We start from the raw sequence: 26,061 nt of genomic DNA, 5'->3' as shown, positions 1-26,061 counted from the left end.
ACTCAATGACAGCCCATACCGTTGCTCAGTTATTTGCATATATGTGGGTTGGCTATCGGGATTTATAAAGGGTTGTGGTAAAAACAAAATGCTCTTTATAAATTTAAGGGAAAAAAAATGTAAAATACCGAAGCTTAAGCTTTAACCTCGGCATTTCTAATTTCTGGTTTTTGTTAAATTTATAAACAAATCACCTTTTTTATAAAAATGAACTCTGATTGTATCCGTTTTTCGTTCTAACTGCTTATAACAACTAGAAATCTTACCATCGTTAACCATTTAAAACATGATTTCCATTTAATAATTGAAGAATTGATTTATTGCTTAAACATTATCAATAATATCACTTAAGTGCTAAACAAATTCAATGCATTCATCGATCATCGTTAAAATGTTTCTCAATTTGGATTAGACAGACACTTAGGGATATACGTATGGTACAGATATCTAGTACAACTCTAAGATACATTCTCAATGGTGTATTTCGGTTGACAGATCCCAAAAAAGCTCTAATACAATGCCAAAAACTTAATTTCCTCTGAAGAGTCCGTGTAGCCGATGTACACAGAACTCAGAGAGTGACTCTCATTCGTGACTAACTAGTTAAGTGTTTTAACTACATCTATACATTGAGATTATTTATGATTTTATGACTAATGGGGTAACACATTTGGGACTTCTTAGGTTTATAGTATGTACAAAATTCTTGGATTAAATTAGTGTGATTATTGAGCAGGGTCATCGTTATTTTCTGAGTGGTGTGGTATTGCACAAGTTGAAACCATTTGTTTGGCTGTTGAGGGTTAAAAGGTGGGTGTGTCCTGTCCGTTAGAAGAGTCCATTCAAAGCCCGGACAGCACTGCCCAGAGCCGTACATCCGGCCAGTTCTGGCGATGGTGACTCTCCGCCGGGTTCCTGCCCGGAATTGGAGTTACTCGCAGCGGCTGCCGCTGCCACAAACTGCAGTCAGTCGATCAGCAGATCACCTCTCGAATTGGCCATGCTCGATATGGATGTGCTCACCGTGGAGGAGCTGCTCGTCGTAGTCGTCGCCCCCGTGGAGCTGTTCAAACTATCGGCATAGTATCGCTGTCAAAACACCTTGGCTATGAAAGTCTCCGAGAGTCTTTGCTGGTGATTGGGCTGATGTGGCTGATGGGGCTGCTGCTGGGTATTTGTATGTTGTTGCGACTGATGGGGTTGAAGTTGCAGGAAGGCCGAGCCACTGGGATAATCATGTGGAGCAGTCACTCCACCCAATGGGTGATGGAAACCACCAGAGGGATACTGCGAGGACCTAGGCCAGGCTGGATTACTGGTCTCCGCACTCGATAGTGGCGGTGTGGTCACATTTATGGGCGGCGACATACTGCCCGAACTCGAATCCGGCGTCAGTTGTCCCGAATTTTGACCATAACCCGTGGAAAGTGGCTCCCTGCGGGTGTACTCCCTTCTCCTGTCATAAGTAGCTGGCATGTCCAGATCATCCAGATCGCCACCAATCTCATGCAACTTCCGCATATGCTTTTTAAGATCGAAATTCCTGCAGAATCCTTTGGCACAAACCCTGCAAGTATATGGCTTCTTGTCGTTGTGCGTGTGCATGTGGAAGGTGAGATTGTACACCTGATGGAAGGCCTTGTTGCAAATGCTACACTTGTAGGCTTTTTCGCCACTATGCGTTAGTTTGTGATTCTTGTAGTTGCCCTTCTGATGGAAACCCTTGCCGCAGTATTCGCAAACGAAGGGTTTGTAGCCGGCATGGATGCGTGAATGGGTGTTGAGGGTGGAGGATCGATTGAAGGCCTTGCCGCAGGTCTGACACTTGTGCGGTTTCTCCGACGTATGGATGATCTTGTGGCGGCACAGGGTCGACGCCTGTCGAAATCCCTTGCCACACACTTTGCAGACAAATGGCCGGGCGCCCGTGTGAACTGGCATATGGCGGGTGAGATTGTAGTGCGCATTGAACACCTTGCCACATTCTAGGCAGGAGAAGGTCTTCGGTTTGCCACCACTCGCCGAGCCTGGACTGCTGTCCTCCAGGGAACCCTGAGGCGAAGGCGATCTGGATCGGGGGGGTCCGGCTCCTGTGGATGTGGCTCCAGTGGTAGTGGCCACCGGTGGTGGTGTCACCTCACCCTGATCCTGTGGCGATCGTTTCCGCTTGAGATTACCCTGCAATCCCGCACCTTGTGGTGTCCTCTGTGCCACCGGTGACTTTTCCAGACTCTGTTGCAGACTGTTGGGCACTGCCTGGGATTGGGCCACTGCGGCCACAGCAGCGGCGGCGGCCAAGGGATGACCCAGATTTCTCCTCAACGACTGCGAATGATGCAAACTGGCATTGAGGGAGGCGGTAAAGCTGCTCAGATGGGCGGCACTGGCCAGCGATTGTTGTTGGGCAGTGAGGGCGGCATATTGGGCGGCAGCAGCGGCGCACATCAGTTGATTGGGTGCATAGTAGAGCAGGGGATACTGGGAGAGCAGTTCCTGGTGGCGGGAGCTAACGAATTGCTGCACAGCAGCGGTGCTCGGTGGTGTGGCCACCACTGCTGCAGTGGCGCTCGAGCAGTTACCCGGCACATACTTCTTAAAAGCGGAGTCATAGTTCACAGGCGATTGATCCAAACTGATCACCTCGATGGGACTGCAGGAGCGCTCCGAATCAGCATCGATTTCCGGCTCCTCATCATCGTCATCCTCTTCGTTGCTCATGAAGGAAACTGGAGCCGACTGAGGTGGCGGTATCTGAACACTGGGCCTGTGATCCGGCTCCATGATCGATGCAATGGAAAACTTCAGTGGGCAGGCCCTCTTGGCGCTCTGCTCATCCTGCTGACTTGGCTGACCACTCTGCTGGCCAGCATTCTGGTCGGAGGCGGCACTCTCCATCACGGGACTCTTCGACGGCGGCATCATTGCGACTTCTCCCGCTGGACTACACGGTTGCATGCCACGCGGACTCTGCAATAAAAAAAAATGAGAACAAAAGGTCAGAACAAATTGAGTATGCAAACTAAGCAACGGGCTATCAATTAATCGAAAGCATACGCCTCCATTGTTTATGCTTAAAGCTAAAGGTAAGCACAGCAGAGGGCAAAAGAATAGAAAGAAATACGCAAAAAATCTTTTGAAGTTTATGTAGTTTTCCATCATAAATATAGTTTAAGAGATTTAATAATTAATACCATATTACATATTCGAAACTTTAGTTTTTTTGCTGTATAATTAAACCTCCTTTAAATGCATCTATTGTTTTTAAAGATCCCATTTAATCGGTTCAATTCGAAGTCTTACATTATTTATTTATTGGCGGAATAAATAGTAGTTGACTATATATTTAAATCTCCTTAAAATGTCCCTATACCTATTACTTATAGCTTTATATTATTTAAAGGATTTGATGTCTATTTAATATCATACATAAATAAAGAAATAGTAATGTTCGAATCAAACCAAGTTATATTTAAATCACTTTCCATTAAAAACTCTTTTAAAATACCCCTATTGTTGTGACCGCAGCTGTACCCATATAGCTTATAGCCTGATCAGTCAAGTGCGATTAATGCGTTGGCAATTCGGGAACACAAACAAACGCCGGCGGAGGGCGTGCTCCCAGCGGCAGGACATTTCCGCAGGATAATTCATGGCCAGCCAGCGGGTTGCAATTAAATCCAGACCGCAGTGCGTTTTTAATAATATTTCCCTGCGGAATCCCGATTTTAGGCATATCCGAAATTTGCATTTAACCCGTGCTTGGCCCTGGCTCACGCACCACTTGGCCCAAACAAAAGGCTCAATCCTTTCGCCAGCATATTGCCATCAATCATAACACAGAGACCTTGGGGAAGGAGTATGCGAATATTTTGTTTGGCGCGGGTCTTGGCTTTATTTGCACATCATTAAATCGCTTACACTTGGCTGGAGGTGTAAGAACGTCTCCACGTCTCCATCTTCCGCAATTCTTCCCCATGTGCCCTCGAGTGTGGCTAATGTGCGACATCCGGTGCGATTACCCGACTTCTCTGCCGTTTTTAATTAACTTGATTTGACGCCTCAGTTGGTCCCGTCATCTGGAACCTTGACTCTCCCATCTTGCCATGTACTTTGCCTCCCAAAAAGTGCGCTTTAATCTTATTAAACGGGAGGCGGTAACCATTTCACACGCTGACCCGGAGGCAGTTACGGTCAGCCCTCAATTCGAAAAGTTTTCCGGCTGTTATATACATAGTATAGTATACTGCATGAGTAGTTCAATGTTTTAAGCAGCCGAAATTATGTTGGTGTTCCAGTGGCCACTTGAAAGTTTTTGCTCTTCAAGAGTGTGTGCTGAATCAAGCTTATTAACAATGTGTGGGCAATAATAATATTTAATCAACATTGGACGGCTTTGGAACTTTGTCTTAAGTTGAGCAAGTGGTTGGAATTTAGAAATTTTGATTTAATTTAATTCATGTGGTGTAGTTCTTAGCACTTTTCACAAAAGGCCCTCAAACCTTGTTGTATATTAAGTAAATGAAAGGGTTTCTAAACTTGCATATATAAAAATGTGATAAATTGATGAAATCTTATAGATTTCTTAATACAAATAAACTTTTGTTAATCTGAAAACTTAAGGCAACAATTAGTTGCAGGAACCTTAAAGAATTTTGAGTCAAATTTTTATTACTTGACAATAGATAGACTAGTTTCCAAAAATTATAAAGTTTATTCACAAATAAACACCTAGTTGTAAACAAAAAGAAGTTTCACTAACCATAAGAATTAGGAAGTAGCTATTTATTGATATTTAATATTAATTATACTAGTTAAGCTAGATCAACTAGTTTATAACCTTTATTCACAAGTAACCATCTAATAAATCAGCTAGCTATTTTTCACTATCAAAACTGGATTCCCGTCGGAGTTTTTTACAACCCAATAAAAATGTAATACAATTAGTTGCTGATTATGCAAATACGTACAAAGTAAACCATATTTAGGCACTGCCTATGTGGATATCCAATTCCTTTGGCAGGCAGCCAATTCTCCACTTGTTTATAGTACAAAACACAACTATTGGCACACACAAATTTAACTGGTACTTTTATTTGTTTGTCCCTTGAACACGAAGTTCACTTGTTTCGTAAAAAGGTTTAAGGATAGTATTCGAATGCAAATAGCGGGACGCGGCAAACAGGACGCGTTCAGCACAGAATCAGCGACCGAAGCGGAATGAAGGCAAACAGCGAACGGTGCGGGCCTTAAGAAATATGAAAAGGACATACGTAGAGGTCTGGGGGTGAATTGCGGTGAATCAACCCCTAAAAAGTCCTGTACATTTGCTAGAAAGAGATATAAAATATATACAGAGAGAGTGAGGGAGAGAGAGAGTCTGATATCCTGAGAGTGCAACAGAAAGAGATGGAATCAATCCTACCGACAGGCAAAAGGAGAACTTCATCATCATGTTCAGATTGGATCATATATATCCTGTGAAGCTGACGTCGCCGTCGTCGTCGACTGCAAATTATGAATGAAAAGACAAAATGTCGAATTGGAATATTTTATGGTGAAAACGAGAGAGAGAGATAGAGAGAGAGAGAGAGGCAGAAGAGAAGAGACCGCCCCTAAAATATTTATATAGAGATAGAGCTCAAGAGTTCCCGGAAAGATGATACATAGAGGAGTGATGTGATGGAGGAGGTTTACCCAGAAAGAGTGAGAGCGGTGTATGGAGTGCTAGAAAGAGAGCGGTGTAGAGGGCCACCTTTGGTCGTATTCCGTTCACACTTGATTTGGATGAGGCGCAGACACCAAAAAATGGCAGCCACCGGTGGTCTCGTCTGTGGATCCCTCTCGAGTTGACTTTTTCACTAGTACAGCCCCCCTCCCCCTTTTTGTTAGCATCCCCCCACCTCAACAACCCCCCCTGGAAAAGCCCCTGTCTTTTGTTGGGCGTTTCAATTGTCGTTTTGGCATTTCGTTTTATCCGCGTCTTTGTTTGCTCACCTTTAGCCCGCCAGCGGGCAAGGATTCTCGGATTCTCCAACCTCTTAATTCTCTGTCTATCTGGCTATATACAGAGAAAATAACTCAGCCTTAATCCAATTAGTAAGCTATATTGCAATACAACAAGTTTTTGTCGAATATTTTATTTTTATGTTCAAAATAATTGTTACCAGTATAAAAATGTATTTAAATTTTTTTTTTAAAAAAACTCCAAGAATTTTCATTTATTATATATGTATGTAAAAAATGTAGTTGCTACAATTCCTATTATGTTAAAATATATGTTACCAATATAACAATTTATTTTTTAAATATCAAATATAAATATATGTTTATCAAAAGCAAAATAATTTCCCATTAATAATAATGTTTGAAATTAAAATAGAACGTTTTATTATTTTGCCCTGTGCACCTATTCTTTTCTATTTAATTTGAAACCCCCACATCGCCAAGCCAGCACTAGTCAAATATAATCACATATTCATTTTGATGTTATCTCCAGCGCGGTTTTCTTGACTTTGTTTGCTCCTGGAGCTCTCGTCATCCGGTTCCGCCAGCCTTACCCCTTCCCCGCTTTCAGGACCTTGGTCCTAGGACCTTTTATTGGGCATTGCAGGGCACATGGCTGCTGTGGCTGCTTTTACTGGAGTTGAGCAGTTGCAGCTGCAAAATCGCACAAAAGCACAACTCTTCGGGGACTACGAAAGGGAGCGTAGGGAGGATTTAAGGGATCCTTGAAGGACTATGGCCGCCATTTACATTGCATTTTCAGGTAAACTTGCTCATTGTGTGGCTCTTGTGTGGGGAAATCGATATGCAAATAGCTGACCCTTGTTGATTGGATGCAGTCATTGGAATAGAGGTTTTTGTATAGTGGGTGTTGAATACATATAAATAATTAACAACAACATTTGTTCTATGATGTGTAACCCATGAAACGATGAAAAACATCACTGTAATCAGAAATATTTATCCTAAAACTCATATTTAAGCAAACTCGTCACCCATTAAGAGCATCTCTATGATGCAGATTATCACCATTATCCTGCACAAAAAGCAGCAATCACCGTGATTAACTAGAACCAAAATGAACGGCACATGCTAAAATGTGCAATCTGCATTTAGTTGAATAAATAAATGCCACGAAAAGAGGCAGCAACAACGAGAAAATAGCAGCACAAACTGGACATTCAACAAACAAAACGACAACGGCCTATGCAGCTTTTATACACTGATAAAAATAAGTTTAAATAGAAATCTTAGGTTTTCTTTATTTTCTTTTTATTTGACTGAAATGTCAAAAAAAATGTTTAATATATTTTTAACTTAGTTGAAGTCAACATAGTGGAAATTGATTATAGTTTTTCTTTTACAACTTAAATTTTAATTTTGATAGCTTTGATATACATTTTTTTTGTAACTGTATCTCTGATTTCCCCCTTTCTTTTTTAACTTATCTCTTTTTAGCTATCTCTGCTCCTTTTTCACCTCTGTTCATTTCCATTCAAAGGACATGCAAGCATGACCAAACGCACACACTCAAAAGAGAGGTGAAAATGGGGAGGGGGATAAGGGATAAGGTCGAGGGGTGGCGAAAGGCGGGGGCAGAGTGGACTAACTGTAAATGCAGAGCAGTGCAAAACGAGAGAACTAAACTAAACAACAACAACAATAACTTGAAAATCCAGCAAAATGGGCAAAAATAAAATATAAAACAAAAAGTGCAAAAGCTGTGCGAGAAAGAGACCAAACGCAGAGATGCAAATAGTCCAGAGTGCAAAGGTCAGTGGAAAAGAGATGAAAACAGAGTGCAAGCTCAGCGTGTTGTTGTACTTGTATGTCCTTTTTTGCCGGTGCTTTTTTTTAATTTTTAATGAGTTTGCAAAATGGTTGCGGTGCTCTTGGACTTCGCTCTTATTTTTATGTTACTTTTTCGCTCTCGAGGGGAGTATGATGTAAATTATTTTCCTAACGAGAAACCTTTAAAATAGTTTTTGTTATGAGATGTTATAATTCCCAGAGTTTTCAACATGGATTGGTAAAGATATGAATTTCTTTTACTACTTAACAAAAGGCACACCTCAAAACTTATATCTACGTAAGTATTTATTATTTAGCAATATATAAAAGTATGTAATTTTAGGACTTAAACGAATATTTTGAGAATATTAAGAGTACATATAAAAATGGTTTCCCAATTGACTTAAAATTGACATATGGAATACGAAGTTTCTTTTTAGTTTGATCGGTGATAATGGGTTAACTGCTAATATCTTTTTTAGGAGTATTATTTTAGTAATTCTTATACTCTCATCTATTCTGTAATATATATTTTCAAAATAGTTTCTAAAAGGTTTTTTGGTTTACCTTACCCACCTTATTCAGCGTAAATCTACGGCTAGTGAACGATCTTGGAACAACGCCTCCCGACTGATCTACTAAACCAATAAAACGCTTCGTATTTCTCGCACCTCAACGAGAAATTAACCTTAAAATTGAAGATTTACACCTTGGAAAGGAACTGGACTTTGGGCTGATGCCAGATTGCAGCAGAGATTTGGCAGAGTTTTTCCAGGGAAATGAATCAATGCTATGGGAAATTGGGAGAAGGAGAGCGGCTTGCATAATCTGCGGTAAGCCAGGAGCGATTACAAGGCATTGAACAAGGACCCCGGACCCGGTGTATCCCTGAGATACATTTGTCCATCCCGCAGGATGACGAGTATGCATATGTGTAACTAGGACGAAAGCGGGCGATGGACAATGGCCGGCGATGAGGACCTCTCAAAGGGAAAATCAACAGCTGCCCGAGGATTCGTCCTCGTCCTCGTCCTTCGTCCAGCGCTCCTTTGTGGCATTCGGCACTGTGTGGGTGACCGTTTCCAAGGGGCAGTGGAATATCCGATTTGCAGAGTGAAACAATTGCGGTGTTTGACCAATTTTACAATTGATGTAATCCCCTAAATCGCCTATATTAGCTATGAGCGGCTTCAGCATTCTTGCCTCCATTACGATTGTCAAATTGAAATGTTTTCAGTTCATTCAAGAGTAAACACAGGCACATGCGAAAACACAGGTACACTGAGAAAAAAAGTGTGTATCTAAAATGAAACTGGATTTGAAGAAATAGTGTATCTAAAGGATATAATACTTAGATTATATTTATAGATTTTATTAGATCACGTAAATATATATTAGACATTCCGTTTTAAAATAATGATTTGTTGATTTTTATTGACAATAGAATTCAAACTTTAAAATTTATTAAAAAATTATATGAAACTGCAAAAAAACTTGAAAAAAAAAAAAGAAAAATAAAATAAATATATACATTTTCTCAAACATAAAAAAAACTAATATATTTTATATTTGAAAAGACCTAACATAATTCTCTATTGTTTTTTAAAAATTAGTTTTTCAAATTAAAACCATAAAAAATTTCTTCTGAGTCCAATTTCTATTTTTTCTTTATAAAATTTTCCCGAGTGCACAACTTAATATTATGTGGGTTACGGTTCCGTAGGTTTGTAATAATATTTTGCTAACCTTCTTTTGCGCCCGAGCAAAAGTTCAAAAGGATCTCTGCCGCTGCTTTGTGCTGCGAGTCCTGCCGATTTTCGCCGATTACCGATTACCGACACAGATTAAGGGATGTTCCCAAACAATTGGCAGGTTCTCCTCGCATTCTGCATTCAGCATTCTGCTCTGAGGATTCTCCATTCGGAACCACTGGATTCTTCGCTTCTTCCCTCATAGGCGCGCAATTAGACGAGTTTTGGCCTTTGTCCGATGCCGGCCATAGACGGATTTCCTTTGGCCATTCGTCCTTTGATCCTTTCTATCCCTAAATCTGTGCACTCGACCAAAAATATATATTCTGCTTCTGGTGATTTGCTTTTGTGTCGCGCGTATTTGGCGCGTTTAAATAGATTAACCGCCTGGCAATTTACCGGGATCCTATCTTGAATATAGGATCTCCTACCTACACGAACTTCACTTTCCGTCTCGCTCTACTCTGGTCCTTGCGTCCCGCTCTTTTTTACAATTAGTGCGGCCGCCTCCTTTGTTTGCCATCTTAATCTTGAGTAAATTAGTTCATTAAGAGGTTAATTCCCCATAACACCCACAAATTAGACCAGCAATGGGAATGGGAATGCATGTGAGGAGTGTCCTGCTGGTTTCCTTGTTTTTGTGTTTCTCAGGTGAGTCGATGGTTGAAGTGCCGAATTGTTTGATTGCTTTAGAGAGAAGCGGAGTTTAAAAATGGAATTTATATATTTAACATGTATATTACATTATCAATATACAAATTAATTAAAAACTGTTAAATTTCAAGCTGATCGTTATTAAAACCATAAGTGAGTTAATTAAATTAAAAAATGCAGGTTCTATATTTCTTTATGCTTGACAATTTTCTTTATTAATACATTTTATATCCATTTTCATCTGGCTGCGATAATAATTAATAATAATAATGCCTAGGTAATTTAAAAAAATATATTTTTGTATGTATAAAATTATTATTATTCCAAAAGAAAAGACAAGAAAAATCGAACTGCTTCTTTATTTTGTATTTTAAAAGACTTATTTTGTGCCAATTTTATATTTTTCTTTATAACTATTTTTCGATTTTAATGTTAATTGTTAATGTTTGTTATAACATTTTGCTAATTCCCTAAACTCCCAACCAAATCTTTTATTCTGCCATTGACAACCCATTCTACCACTTAAAATTACTTATATCACACCTCCAGCTCTTAAAATGTATATTTTGTTCCCACCATCTACAAGCATAAAAAACCACCATTGACCATAATAACCAGTTGACCGAGTAATCGCATTTCAAAAATGCTGAAATCCAACATGCATTTGACATTTTCCCCTGCTTTGAACAAAGTTTAGAGCAGAATCCTTTGAGCAATAATTTTTTAATTGCCACTAATAGGCTTAAGCAGGCATTAACATATTTAGCAGATTGCCAGTGCCAAAAAGATGAGAACTGAAGCGAATTTGGGAAACGAGTCGCGTGACCCACAAAACGATGTCACCAGCAACTTAATCGGAAGCCCCGGAAAAAGGGAAATTTATATTTCCGACGAACTTTCCAAAGGGTTGTTGGTTGTTGGGTTTTTCAATGTTCAATGGGATGCTTTTGGTCGGTCACCCTTGGAAACTTTTCGGTTATTGTTTGATTTCATTCGGGGCATCGTTTCGCAGCTTTGATTCGCTTGGGCGGTGTCGTACGGTGGTTTTTTGTGGGTGTTTGTTTGGCAAGTACTTGTTTAATCGGTTTGTTTGTGACATTTCTATTGCCTGCACACCACACCACCCCCCATTCCACAAATCCAGGCATCCCCAGGGATCTGGTGTTACATAGCCAACCCAAGGATGTCTTTGTTTATTTAGTGGTAGGCCTGACACGCGTTTAACGCCCACACAGAAGGTGGAAAACACTCGAAGAAAACTTAGAAAATAAGAATGCAATTTGTATAAGCTAAAAAATAAAGAAAAAAAAGTTCAAAAATATTATTGAAACAAATTGAAAAATCGAATTTTGAGTTTTATAAGCTTTCTGTAAGCTTAAATACATATAATTTGTTGTATAACATTTTTTTTTGATTATTTACTTTAAAAAAAACTGTGCAACTTAACTTAGGAAATAAAATTAAATTAAATTTGAGATAATAATAATTATCAGAGAATATTTTATCAAATAAAATACTTATATAAACTTTCTATACGTTAAAATCAAATTATTATAGAAAAATTAATATTTAGAAAAATATGTTTATGCTAAAACAAAATCGAACTTTAATGGACTTTTTAAAATAATATTATAAGTAATTAAATTTATAATAAGAAAACATTTCATTTAGCATTTGTTTCAATGGTTATGTTAACTCTTGTCCTAACAAATTTTCACCCTTTTTTTCTGAGTGCATATGAAAAGATTTTTCCCACACCCCCTCACAAAACCACCGCATTCCCCCAATCCTTGGGTGGGTGTGTCTGTTCTGCGGGTTTTGCCAACTCATCATCATCATCAACCTCAGAAGCAGTCCTCTAAAAAAAAAACACAAACCTGCTGAAGGGATGAGGGGATGAGGGGGTGGTTGTGGGGGAGGCCATCGCTTAAGTGCTGCCAAACAAAAAGAACACATTTGCAGGATGTTTTTATTTCCCCTTGCCAGGATTACACCCATCCAAACCCATCCGTTTTGCCAACCACCCGAAAGGAGTGTGAATTGTAATTACAGTGAAATCAGCTTTTGGCACTTGCTCGGCTTCCTTGGGTGCTTCCCTTTCGGGGTTGGGGGATGACTACTGTACTTGTGCATCTATGTGCGTGGTAGATTTCTTTGTCTGTGGACTGCTAGAAGTGTTTTGGCACTTTGCACGGACAAAAATATTTACTTAATTTACTCTACATTCTTAAAAAATTTACTTGTTTCGGGAGTAGTACATTTAAAAAAAAAATATAACATTCTTAAAAATAAAGGGATTAACTAAAGTTTTAACATCAAGGTATTTGAACTTTTTTTAAAACAAAATATATTGTTTTTGATGATTATAAATTTGAAGCAGTTTAGAGCATGATTAAAGTAACAAAGCAAATCAAACTTCCGAATTCTTACAAAAATTTTTAGTTATCAAAACTCTTGGTCTCAGAAACTTAAAATAATATGGCAATACTTTAATTATAAGTGCAATATTTTAGTTGTAACTAGAATTAAGCAATGAATAATTTACTCCATGAAACTGAACATCGTTTTTGTAGTGAAAAATGTATAAATTTACAAATGTGTCCAATTTTTCCAGTGCATCTTCCGCTTTTCTATTCTCGTCCTTTCGCATGTGAAGAGTGATTTATTTTTCCCTAATTGGCTTTCGATGCGTATGCTGGCATTTTGTCATACAACACACATTCACATTCGTACACCAACTTTTCGAACTCCTCCCTGCTGTCATAATTTCGTTTTGTGGCCTGCATTCTGACAGCTTCGAATTCGTGATTTGATGTCTGTTGGGGGCGTTGATTTTCGCTTTTGGTAGGTGTCACCGGAAATTGTGGCTTAAGCCGAAAGGGAAATTAAATATCAAGGGGGGTTGCGGAATTATTATTCGCCGGGCGCATTGGCAAAACACATTTATTAGCGAAATTGACTGTGAAGAAGCATTCAGAATTCTTTGGAATATCGTTATTGTTTGGGAGCATGTTAAGTGGATTGGACTCTATGGGTTGCAAGGGGAAAAATGGATTTATTCTACGGAAGTCTGTTGAATTTTGACAGATTTTGTTTTGAAATAAAAAATATTTATGTATACAGCATTTCTTTGGTAGTTAAAAATGAAGAGAAAATTATATAAATGTCTTTTTGTCAATTTGTCAATTTGTCAATTTAATAAATGTTCACAGTTAAAATGTTTACCATAATAAAATATATTTTCATTTCAAGAATTATAGTTATGTGATTGATGTTTTTGATGTTCTGCAGACCTTTAATAAATATTTTATGATTCCTTTTGAGAAGGAGAACATTTGACACTTTTACCTCAGGCTAAATATCTTAAGGTTTTGGTTCACCCATATCCTTTCCACAGGACATAGAAAAGTATAGCCAGAAGCATGTTTTGTACCCTTTCATGATTTAACCAAAATATTTAAGGCAAATATTTTATAAGCTATGCATACATTTAAGCACAATTAAGCAACTAAGCAGGCCAAATTACAGGTATAATCCTGGCCAGGACCTCTCCCACAAACCGCTTCCCTTTCGATCCAATACAATGATACAATGGGAGACCCACACATTCGGATTAGGAAATATAGATGCGGGTGTAGGTAGCCGATGGGAATTTGTCGGTTGTCGGTCCCTTTCAAAGCTGGGAAACAGTTCCCTTTTCGCTCTTCAGAGAACAATCATAACACAAGTGCAGACAGAAATACAGATAAAGATTTTCGAAATGTATTGACAGTATTTTGACATGTTTCCAATATATTTTGATGGGTTATTAGACAGCGGCGAACATTGCTTTTGTGTAAGGAGCTCTCTTTCCAAATTTTTGCCGATGGACCTAAATTAGCACAAATTACTACTCAAATCCTTTGAGCGTTTCCACTCTTAGTAAATAGTTTCATTGTTTTGATTTTTCAGCTGGCCGCAAAGTATTTTTTCTTGTTCAATATTGATCAATGATCTGATAAACATAAATTCCTAATTGTGGTAATTTTCTGCGGTTGGACCACTGACCAGCAGCTGCGGTTTGCTTTTGATGAAAATCCTCTGATTTATTTGAAAATATGCAAAATTAGCTCATGCAAAAATTGAATAGGGAGACCACCATGAGTGGCTGGAATTTGTGGAAAATGTATATTTGGAAGATGATAATGAAACAATTAATTCTCATTTCGACACTTATCGATTTTAACTAGTGAAAGGCAGCTGCTGTATATTATTTATTTACATACAATTGGCATGGCAAACAAAAAATGTAAGGCAAATATTTTTAAAATAGTTTCCTGACTAATTTCATAGTTGCTATTGATTTTTGTTTAATATTTTATTCAGCTTAAATCATAATTGATTTTTATATATTTAATGTGTTTTATTTTTATGGTTTTCTTAATATTTTATACAACTTAAATCACAAACATATATTTGTATAATTGACTTTTGACTACATTATGTATCTCTTTTTTAATCATATAAATAATGTAAGCATATAATAATCATAAATATTAATCTATATCTTTATTATATTTTTAACTATTAAATCTGCAATGATTTCCAACGTCACGAGTTTATCTCCCCGTATTTAATTCCCCAGAAGTCATTACCTTGTGTCAGTCCACAGAAAGCGTCCTCAAAAGAAAGCCAATAACAAGTGCTTAAGCGAAATTGCCCTGTTAAACTGTCCTAAGGACACCGAAACATCGGACATGACCGGAAATAAGTAAAAGGCAATAAATCAAGCCAAGAGGAAGTCGAGTCAATGGGGAAAAAGCACACTGCTAATGGGAAATTCGAGCCGAGGGAAAAACAAAGTAACACTCACCCACGACAATCTGTTTCCCGAGCCACCGGATGATGAGCCAATAAAGACGCGTGCCACCGCCGGCGTTCAATTTGTTGCAATTATAATTGTATTGGCGAGGGTCGCGTGACCAGTTCGGATGGTGGATGTCACAATGTTGCATAATGCGCTTAACCGCAGGTTAAGAATGGGTCGACGAAGGTGTGGCTACCGAGCATGTTAATAATTTCCCGCCCAAAACGTTGACACGCGTTTAAACATTTTTTCATGTCATATTTTCGTTCTTGTTTTTCTAGCTCAACCCTTGATGACGGTGACCTGTGACCTATGTTGTTGCTTTTTATGACAGGAAGCGAAGCGACGGCACACGGCAACAATTTTCCAGCGAACACGAAACACTTTTCATATCCTTATGCTAATCAGCCGGAAAAAGTGCCTTATTTACCATTATGATTTGTCCCCGCTCGTGGGAGAATTACTTTTCCTCCTCCGACATGATAGTTAAATATTGTGTTAGGGCTCGTTTTTTGTAGTTGGAAGGGAGAAAAAAGGACAAGCGGCGTTAAAAAAGGGGAAATGTGTGACAAGGTAATTAGCTTAAGCGAAAAGGAAATTGGAACTAAATGGTTATGACACATTGTGAGTGGATTATAGATTGCTTTTGAAGTGGTGAAGCAAATTTGGAATTATGTTGGGACTTAAGTTTTTTGTTCTACATTAAAAGCATAAGTTACTTATAAAATTAAAAGAAGACAACTAAGATTTATGGTTTGAAAAATACCCTTGTATAAAAAGCACCTGAAAACATCTGAATTAGATTTCTGGTCTTGGTACATGTAAACTTTTATAAAATATATAAATATTATAAGCCCTTTAGAAATAGTCAATAGTAATAGCACACTAGAAGAAAGCTGATTTAGATTTATGGTTTTTGGTACACTAAAAACATTTATCACATATAAATATATTGGTTTGTTTTTTAAATGTACAGAGTTTTTTGTTTAATAGAATAGCTTGTAGTAATCATCACATTTTTATAAATCCCTTAAAAGTGGAGTTAAAAAAAACAATATCTTATATTTACCTCTTTACTTAACAAAAGATTTCTTTAGGGGTTTTTTTCAGTAAAAGGACTCGATTTAATTGAAAGGCTTTGAGGGTGTTCATCTATGTTTACTTCAAATCTAACTCTCTGCATTTTCTCCTTAAAAGAAGTTCATTAAATAGAGAGGCAGCTGCACCTAATAATAATTTCAGTTCATCACAACCACACCTCTCTCAATCTGGGCCGAATCACAATGGAACTCGAAGGATCGGATGACGTTAGAGGTTCAAGGAGCGAGTTGCAGCAGGCGCTACGCCCCCTTGAAGACGCCCAAAATATTGCTAAGGACGCGAGGCACGCGCTCAAGGACATGCGGGTAGTATTTGCACATGTCCTGTGACACAGGATCGAGGCACATTAATTGCTACATATGCGACACACACCAGCGAACACGCCTCCAAAAAAATGTAAGTGCAAAGTAAGGAATGTAGAGTAAGGAGTAAGGAGTAAGGAGGATCCTGGAGCAGCAGGCGCAGGAGCAACCCTCGGAGACGGCGCTGATCCTTCCGGTGGCTCGCAGGACGACAGGAAGCAATGTGCGCAGTCGAACAATTGTTCAGCCACCAAGATCGAGATTCCTTTCTCTGTGCGCCAGCTGCCGGCGGAGATTCTCGCTCCTTGAAGAAAGGATAATCGAGCGACTTGTTTGCCCTCGCTTTGATTGCCGAATGATCAGCACTAACACACTCAACCAAAAAATAATGTATAATTTAAGATTATATTTTCAACTAACATACTTATAGAAATTTAAAAAACAAAATCTATTCATATTTATAATTATTTATAATTCAATAATATTTTATGATTTTTATTCTAAATTATATGTAATTAAGAAACGAAACAAAAAAGATTCATAAATTATAAAATGCATCTCAAGTAGCGCTTATAAACAAATTTACATATATGGATCATTTTTAAACATACATATATAAATTTATAATTTTTGTAGCACGCATATTTATAGCACAAATATTAAAAACAAAACCAAATGAATTTTTCATTAAAATATCCTTTCAGAAAAAACGGTAATTTTGAAATTTAAAACCAATTAAAAAAATCAAAAGTTGAATTCATTTAAGGGCATTCATACTCATAATTTTTCTGAATCACTTTTTAATTTCTAATAAAACAAATCATTTAAAATTTTAATTCAAATATGGAAATGAGTGGACACTTTTTTCAAGTGTATGATCATCTCTAGACTTGATTATCCTGCCCAAAAAACCGGTTGCTCCTGCAGGGCGTTGTTCGTTTTGCTTTTTTTCCTACTGGCCTGACATTTGATTTCGCTTTCGGCGGCGGTGGCAGCGGAAATGCTTTTTCTTTCTACGGTTGTTGACACGCGATCCTGCGATACAAAGATCTTGCGTCGGTGTGCCGATCATCATCCTGTTCGAGTCCTGTTTTTCGTCCTGGCGCGTGTGCCGCGCTTCCGGTTAATTATATTCCGCAATGCCCAAAAGTCCCCGCAATGAAAGCGAAATCGTCGCTTTCAGTTTGAGAATCAAATGCATATGTTCTCGGCTTTTTGTACTCCCTATTTTGGCATCGAATTCCTTTTATTCCTGGCTGTCAGTCGCCATCTCTGAGGTCCTGGCATTGTCCTTCGAGTGCTTCGACGGCCGAACAACTGCTCATTAATTGCCGGTTATGTGCGCTTTTCTTTCTCAAAACGCTGACGAATTTGGCATTATAATTTGGCTCGTGCCAGCTTGCGTGTAATGCGAGAGTAGGCGACAGGATGTTGATCCCTAAGGATTTGCCTATAAGGAAGTACGCTCAAGGTGACTCTAGATTGGCAGATTGCGTTTATTGGCAAAAGAAAAAAACTACACAACGAATAGCTTTAGTTTAATCTGTGATGAAATTTTTCAATCATAATAATATTTTGCCTTCCGAAAAACTACCACAAGATTCTTTGGATTTTATGAGAAAACATATCCATTATAAAAAGGATGCTTACGATAAATCTGACTGATTTATTTGTATTAAATTAAATATATATATAATTATGAGTTTCCAATCTTAAAGCAATATTTGTTTGATTGGAAAAGAATATAAGTTTCCCTAAGCTGACCGATTGCCTTTCGTTTTTTATTCATTTTCATTTATTAATATCCTAACTTTCCCCCAAGAGAAAAATAACAAATATTTTAATTAATTTAACAACGCTATTTGCAATAATTTAAAAATATAGAATTTGCTGTTTATAAACCATATTTTTAAAATTGGAGAACTTAATCTATTAATGTAGTTCACAAGATTTCCGCTTAAAATCTTTTGGTCAAACGCCCACTGATAAATTGTTGTAATATCTTAAATTCCCCTTAACTACCCACGAAAAATGCACACGAATTCCGCACTGCGATTAGACCAGGCTAATTGACCGGGCGGCCACTTGAAAGCTCAATTTTGCGCAACAATAAAATCAGCAAGTCCCTCCCTCTTATATTTCCAATCCCCAACTGCTTTTTGCAAAAGCCATGGCAACATGAGCAATAAAATTTAATATCCGTTTCGAGTGCAAGCAGCAGCAGCAGCGACCAGAAATACTTTGCATAATCTGCCCCCAGGTTAGCGTATACAATAAGTATATGCATGTATTTTTCGGACCGAAATAAAGCCGTCGGAAGGTGTAGATAAATCACGTGGAACGACAATGCCGAACAAGTGAGAAAACTCCCCCACACAGCAACAAAGAAAAAAAAAGGGGACACTTTCAATGGACGAAACCGAAAGGGCAGAGATAAAAAATCGCCAGGACTGCAAATGGGTAAATTACTCTATTTAGGGCTGTCATGGGTTAACAATGGGGGAAGGGTGGGTGGTGTCTGGTGTCCGCTTTCGTCTTGTTCAATTTAATTAATTCGTTTACAAACTGAAAGTAGCAACAGCAACTAAAGCGAGTTGAGTAATTGTCGAGAGTCACGAGAGGAAATCCTCTCCACCCCCCAAACCCCTAAAAGAAACCCCTACAAGCTACCCCTATTCCGAAAAGTAAAACCCAAACCAACCCCCCCAACCCCTTTTATTAGCTAAAAGCGCATGAAGATCGCAGCGGGTTGATATGAAGGCAAAAAATAAAATACTCCGTAGCTCTAGTAAAGAAACCGAATTGAGCACTTGAATGCCCCCAACAAAATTCGGAATAAAGGGGGATATTCTACAAAGGGTGGATAAGTAGTAACTCCTTGAAGAAGACGTAATCTCCATCGAACGATCTATCGATTAACCCAAAAAGCAAAGCAGCCAACACAACAAAGTTCCAGTGGCGACAATTTATTCATCTACCCAAACCAAAGATACTTTTCATTTTGAATCTACTATACACGATGTGCTCTATAAATAATTAATGCTCACACCCCGGCAAACACCCAAATCAAAATGCATAGAAAATATTTTGAAACCTCTACTTTTGGTTTTTTTTTGGTTTGCTGAGCATACCTAAAAGCAAAGAGCATACTCTTTTGTTTCACAACTTTGTGTTTTTCTTTCGTCATGCAGTTTCAGTGTTGTGAGTAATTTTCATTTTTTCGATTTTTTCGCATTCGCAGTGCAAGTGCAGTGCTTAAATTCAGACGTTGTTTATAGGACCCTTTAGCGCATTGGATAGCGCGTTGGACTTCTAATCCAAAGGTGGCGGGTTCGATTCCCGCAAGGGTTGTTGTTACTCTGAAGGTACATTTATTTGCTTAGATATTTAAATTTTTTTTTTCAACTATACAATACAATACAAAAAAATGTTGTTTGTGCTAACAACTCATTGTGTTTAAGAATAGAGTAAAATTTAAAATAAACATTTTGCTTAAAAATGGCGAACAATTTTATAAAATTTAAATAAAACGTTGTTAATAAAGACATAACTCTTTCTGTAAGCGTTCTTTAATTTAAGAAGCTCAAACGCATTTAAAAAAATTACCTTAAGTACTTGAATAAAGAACAACTGATATTTTGGTGGTACTGATACGGTTTTATGTTTGCCTTAGTTAATCCCTTGATGGATTTTACATCTGGCTTCGCCGCCCACTTTTCAACCTCATTAAGCAGAGCAAATATTGCTCTTTGTGGGCTGAATTTGTTTTGGAAAAATGTAATTTTCAATTAAAAGCAAACTGACAAACGGCAAATAAATTGGCGCCCTCTTCAAAACTATTTGCCCATTGCAAATACCAAAAATAGGTATCTGAAAGATACATTCAGCGTTATAGAAAGGCGGAAATCTCGGATGCCGCAAGCTGAAACGCAAATAAAGACGTAAATTCATGAATCCCGAGAGCAATTCGAGCGCAAATTGCAACAGCTGTCAAGTATCTGAAAGATACATCGCGAACCCAACTAGCTGATAAACAGGCTATTAAAAGTGTTTACATGACCAGGGCAAATATTGACAGAATGTTGCATGCCGCAGCGTACACTCCATATTTCTCCATGGATTGCTCATGGCGGGGTTGATTTGCGATTTACTATCCCTATCCACAGCGGAGAATCCCGGCCTCGGCAATTTGTTGTCGCTTGTCAAATGATCAGCGCACATGCAAATTACCCGCACACCAAGGCAACAACAATTCCGCCATTTTGTATCTACTGGGTTTCGCGTTCAAAAGTGCAATCAAATCGGTGCAGAAAACCCCAACCTAGACCCCAAAGTCAGGCGATGTTCTTCTCGCGTCTGGATGTAAAAATAAATTCCCCATTTTACGAGCACGTAATTTGCCGACAGTCTACGGCCACAGCCCCCCAAATGGTATTGTGCACTATAATTTACTTTTCATCGACCTTTTGCCGGAGTGTCTGCGCCTCCGACGAGGGCACTTGCATGTTGGTAATCTTTATTTAAATGATTTCCATGGGCTAAACTTTGCCTGCGAGAACTGCAAAATTCTTGGTGTGCACAAGAAAGCTGGCTGCATTTCTGAAGTGACTTCAAGTGGATTACATTGCGAATTTAAATAAAGATATACATAAAGTATAATAAATACTTCTTTATTACCAAAATAGCTTCATAGAATTTGTTAAGTTTTTGTTTTACAAATAAACCACTAAAAAAGTAATAAATAAACTTCAGATAGCGCATAGCTTAGCTTTAAAATGTCCATTAAATTATTTATATTAAAGTCTTCATTAATATTAAATACTTAACTTAACCAGTAATATTGCTTATAATAAGAATTAAATATCAAATGTAAATTTTAATATTTATTATAATATCTTCTTTCAAGCTTAATATTTAATAAAATAAATTATAAATATATAATTATTTGTGTTTGCTTAAAATGGTAAAGCCTGATTTATATATTTGTTCCCATCCTTGAAACTGAATACTTGCCAAACTATTCAAATGCGAAACAAGTTGAATGCCACTCAACTGCGCAGAAAGTACGAGTATTCCTGCTGCTCAGATGGCGAGATTCACATGTAAGACCCCTACAGATCTGTAGCTACCCTTTTTGTAACCCTTCCCATAGATTTTTCCTACTGCACTCCAAAAATACAAAATAATGTCGCCCACTGTGCACAGCCAAGCAAGTTCCGCCGAATCCTTAGCTCGAAACTAACAATTTTCGCCACATGAAAAAAGCAGAGCAGCGCACACAAAAAATACGAACGAAGACCCCTAACGAGCTGTGAAATTATTTTTAGAGTAGTGCCCCGCAAAAAAGTGGCAAATAATGCAAATATATCTAAGCCTGCAAGTGGCTCGGGGAAACGCCTCGAAAGAACTTGCCTTGGCATGTACATATATAAAATATTAAGCATGCGCCATGTGGGACAGGTACGAACGAACGAATAAAAAAAAGGACAAAGAGCGAATGAAATGAAAGCAGCTGCAAAAGGAGCGCAGACAAAAGCGCACAAGGATAATGGTGATGATGATGGAGTAACTGCAATTAGGCATAATAAACAAAAAGTTACATTGAGGAGGGGAGTGAATTTCACGATTCGGGAGGAAACTACATAAACGCAGACTTAATTGCTGGTTTTTCAAGCGAACGAACCCCGCAGAACCCAGTACTTTTCATGTTGCGACTTCCTTTTTTTTTTTTTTTATTTTATTTTGGGCACTTGAATCAAGTCCTTTATAGGGGTTAGTCCCGTTTTCAGAATCACGGCTCAAAAAATGGCTACACATGGCGATCCTTAATAGCAACCCCTTGCACATTAGCACCCAAATCGAATCGGACCGAAAAATAGAGCAACTATATCCCAAGCTGCAAAATGGTCGTCGTCTATTTTTTAACGACGGGGGAGGAACAGCACAAAAAATCCCAATCCCAATCGCAATTCCAACAATTTGTATCTAATAAACTGCCATATGCAAGCCACTGGCTTATTAGGCCCGAAATGTTTGATTGAGTTCAACCAGCCGGCGATATGAGGGTGCCCAGAGCTATATATTCTCATATCGGTGGTGGTTTTAAATATTTCCAGACTTGCCACTGTTGCACTCATGATTATGTTGATTTTTTAACCGTTCTTTATTCGGCGTTTTTTGTATTCAAGTGTTGCCAAAGGGGGGGTGGGGGGAGATTTTTATTAAATATTGATATCTTATGAAGTCAGCGACATGTAAAAGATACATCAGATAAGCTGGCTTAATTGAGCGGGCTAGAAATTGAGCAGATAGAAGGCGAATTATAGAATTAAAAGAGGGCTTATATCTGTGAGAGCATTATTAAACATATGTTTTAAAAATAAATCTTATTTTTAGACTGAACCAAATGTTTGCTTCAATTTGTTTCAGAACTAAAAAGGGTAAAAATAGGAATGTTAATATAAATAAAATTAGATATTCTTTTTTCGAGCTTTCGTACTATGAACCAGCATTAAACAACATTTAGTTTTTAATAAAAATCATATCTGTGGCTATATATATATCAAAATATTTATTTTAAGAGTCCCATAACTGCGAAATCCCTCAATCCCCGGGCGACTTTAAAAAATGACCGTATAAAATACAAAGTGCCCAGCAAAAAAGGGAACTAATAATAAACAGCAGCGGAGAGCACTTGAAGTGACAACAAAAGCCAAATATTTACATTAACCAATGTACGCTAACCAGTAGCGCAAAGTGGAGGACTTCGCGAAGGACTCTTTACCGCAGGACAAGTCCGCGAATTCGATTTCTCAGAGGGGAACAAAAAGAAACTTCTCTCACCCGCAAATCTTTGACTGAAAATAAAAAATATATTTATTTGTATGCGGAACTCAAGCACTTGAGTGGGATGCAGGATAGAAAACCTGGATTCGGGATGCAGGATACGGAATACGGAATAAGCGAGGGCAGGACGCAAGGACTCTGCGCAAATAAACAATTAAAATGTCACAACGATTGCCAACGTACCCGTGTCAGGAAATCAAAAAACCCAAAACCAAATAAAAAGCGAGTGGAAACCGCAAAATGGAAAGTAGAAATCGGTAAACGCTTCCCTTATTTCAAAGGACTGCATATTGTGTTTTATTCAAAAGCGCATTTCTCGGGGGTAAGAAGGTGCGAGGGGAATGAGGAGCAACCACGTGGCGTTTTCAGGACGCAGCTCCTTGCTCACCGAGGCGAAGATTGACAGCGAGGGCGAGAGTCCTGCGAATCCTGTGAATCCAGCGACTCCAGTGACTCCAACCCAGCGGTGCGAATCCCAATTAAAAATAAAGAAAGCCTGCGCCAGCCAAGCAAAAGTTAAACAGGCCAAAATCATCAAGTTAAGTCAAGCTTTTGCACTCAAAGAAACAAATTTGGAATTTAGTAATTAAGTCTAATTAATCCTTAATAAAAATGTTTGATTAACACCTCTCAATGTCTTTATTAAAGTTAATTTTTGCATTCATTGTTAAAGATCAAATTAAAAGAGAATCATTGAAATTAAAATAGCAAGTTGAAATATCTCAGTTTTGTTAATAATAATAAACAAATATTCTGTGATTTACTTTATGTTATAAAACAATTTGGTTTTGCTAATACGTTTACATAAAGCTAAACGCTTTGATTTACGTAGTTTCTAAGTCTTAACTGAGTATTTAAACTTAAATATTCAAATAGTGTTCAATAAAATAAACCATCTCTTCTATTATTAAGAATCTTTTAAATTGATTTTTAATTCCCAACTGGAAGTCTAAATACCTAACATTTAAATATTTGTATATAATGTATTTTATTGTGTATTTTCTTTTCGTGTATGATCCTTCACCCCCAATCTGGACCACATTCTTCCTTCACGCTGGGCGTCTGTGACATTAACAATTGATAGACGACCGACGACAAGAACTGAACATTTGAACATTTGACAGATTGTCGCGCTCAGTTGGCAGCTTCTAAGGACACTTTCCATTTCATTTCACACTCACACACGTCTGATTCTGATCCTTTGCCACCGCCTGGGGCAACTCACTTGCCGCGAGTGGCCCCGTTTTCCACATTTTACCCCCAGCCCCTCAGCTTTCCCGTACCCCTTTGTTTTGGGCCCGCGTTCGCCAGTGGGCCAAGTGAAAAGTGGCAAGTGGAAAACCAGTCGAGTGGCCGGCTTAGCGGCTAGTTGGCATTTACCAGGCGACGGCTTAAATAATTCAGTTCTTCTGGTCGCCACTTCGGGTCCCCAGGTGTTAATGTCTTCTAGCGAGGGAACGTGGAAAGAAAATGGATTTTGTTGGCAGGAGAATGTAGTTTTGAATAAAAAAAGTTGAATTTCTCACAATATATGTTTGGATAAAGTTTTAATGTTTTTGAATGAAAATCGTATTTCTCTTTATAAGGAATTTGGAGAATGTTGTTCTGAATTATAAAGTTTAGTTAAAACAAAAAAAAACAACTATAACGTTTATTAGAGAAATGGTTGCCAGTTTTATTATCAAAACAAAGAAATCCAAAGCAATCTTTATCAAAATTGTTAGGAACAGTGTTACAAAAAATTATTCTAAAATTTCGTATTTAAATAAAGCCTTCCATAAAAAATTATTAAAAAAAGAAAGTTATTTAAATTAAACTCAATCAGCGCCTTAACCATTCGGAGTGTCACAAGAACATTGATAATAACATGCTCAATTTGGTCAAATTATAATGAATTGTAAAGCATTTAAAATCTTATTCTTATCTTAAATATTTGTTTTTAAAAAAAATCTAAAAACATTCGCAATTTTATAAGGACATTAATAATATCTTGCTTAATTAGGAAAAATGTCTAAGTCATTTAAAACCAATCAAACTCTTATGACGCATTTTAAATGTTAAAAAACGAACATATTTAAATACTTGGTTTTATTTTCTAAATGCCCTTTTTAAACTTTATAATTCACGCGGTTCTAAAAAAATGAACGCAATCAATCAGTACCGATTTAGAATCCAATTAAAAAGCCCCCCGAAATTGCTAATTTATCTGAACCTTAAACAAACAGCCATTAAGATGCATAGATGAAAATCAAACACAAGAAAAACTTACCAATGAGAGGAGGGAAATGAAGCCAAGGCTTTTCCGCACACTTTATTTGCCAGGATCCAAGCTTCGAATGTTTACGCACAGCAATTAATATCCCTTTTTTGATGTCTTGAGCTTGAGTTAATATTGAGATGGAATTTCTTCAGGGAAATTGAATTTTCAAACGTTTCTTATGTTTTATATATTGCGAGCTCACTTCAAAGAGTGTTTATTATTTTTGTAACTTTTTGTGTTTCACTAATCGGCTGCAGGTCAAATAAATGTTTATTTTAGGTATTAAATCCTGCACACACACAGACACATGCACACAACCGCGCAAAAGGACGAACGGTGAATTTTTGCGACCGCGCTTTCAAGACGTCAATTTCTGAATGTAAATATTTGATTTATGCGCCAAAGTAAATTAAGGCGAAAAACAAAAACGCAACAAGAAAGTCGCGATGTCCTTTGGGCGACGAATATAAAATATGGCGACGGCGAAAGCAACGGTAAATTTGATCA

The 26,061-nt window shown here is 37.8% G+C and overlaps 1 protein-coding gene and 1 non-coding gene across 3 annotated transcripts; one reads left to right on the top strand and one right to left on the bottom strand.

Moving 5' to 3' along the window:
- Nucleotides 1-335: 335 nt before the first annotated feature.
- On the bottom strand, nt 336-25,929 carry LOC108148077 (fez family zinc finger protein erm). 2 transcript variants are annotated; one of them, XM_017274930.2, is made up of 2 exons: nt 25,564-25,929; nt 336-2,967 (listed from the first exon to the last, which is right to left on the bottom strand). In XM_017274930.2, exon 2 carries the CDS (start codon nt 2,953-2,955, stop codon nt 1,093-1,095), a length of 1,863 nt encoding a protein of 620 aa, XP_017130419.1. In that variant the 5' UTR covers nt 2,956-2,967; nt 25,564-25,929; the 3' UTR covers nt 336-1,092. The 2 variants fall into 2 exon arrangements, with proteins under 2 accessions (XP_017130419.1, XP_017130418.1); XM_017274929.2 differs by lacking the exon at nt 25,564-25,929 and adding an exon at nt 4,968-5,199.
- Nucleotides 19,727-19,799, top strand: Trnar-ucu. Its single transcript has one exon. It is a non-coding gene; the product is annotated as a tRNA-Arg (tRNA).
- Nucleotides 25,930-26,061: the final 132 nt, after the last annotated feature.

Source organism: Drosophila elegans, unplaced genomic scaffold (assembly GCF_018152505.1).
Source record: "Drosophila elegans isolate 14027-0461.03 unplaced genomic scaffold, ASM1815250v1 contig_814, whole genome shotgun sequence".
Lineage (NCBI taxonomy): Eukaryota > Metazoa > Arthropoda > Insecta > Diptera > Drosophilidae > Drosophila > Drosophila elegans.
The sequence above is the reverse complement of the archived record's forward strand: the minus strand, read 5'-3'. Positions and strand labels throughout refer to the sequence as shown.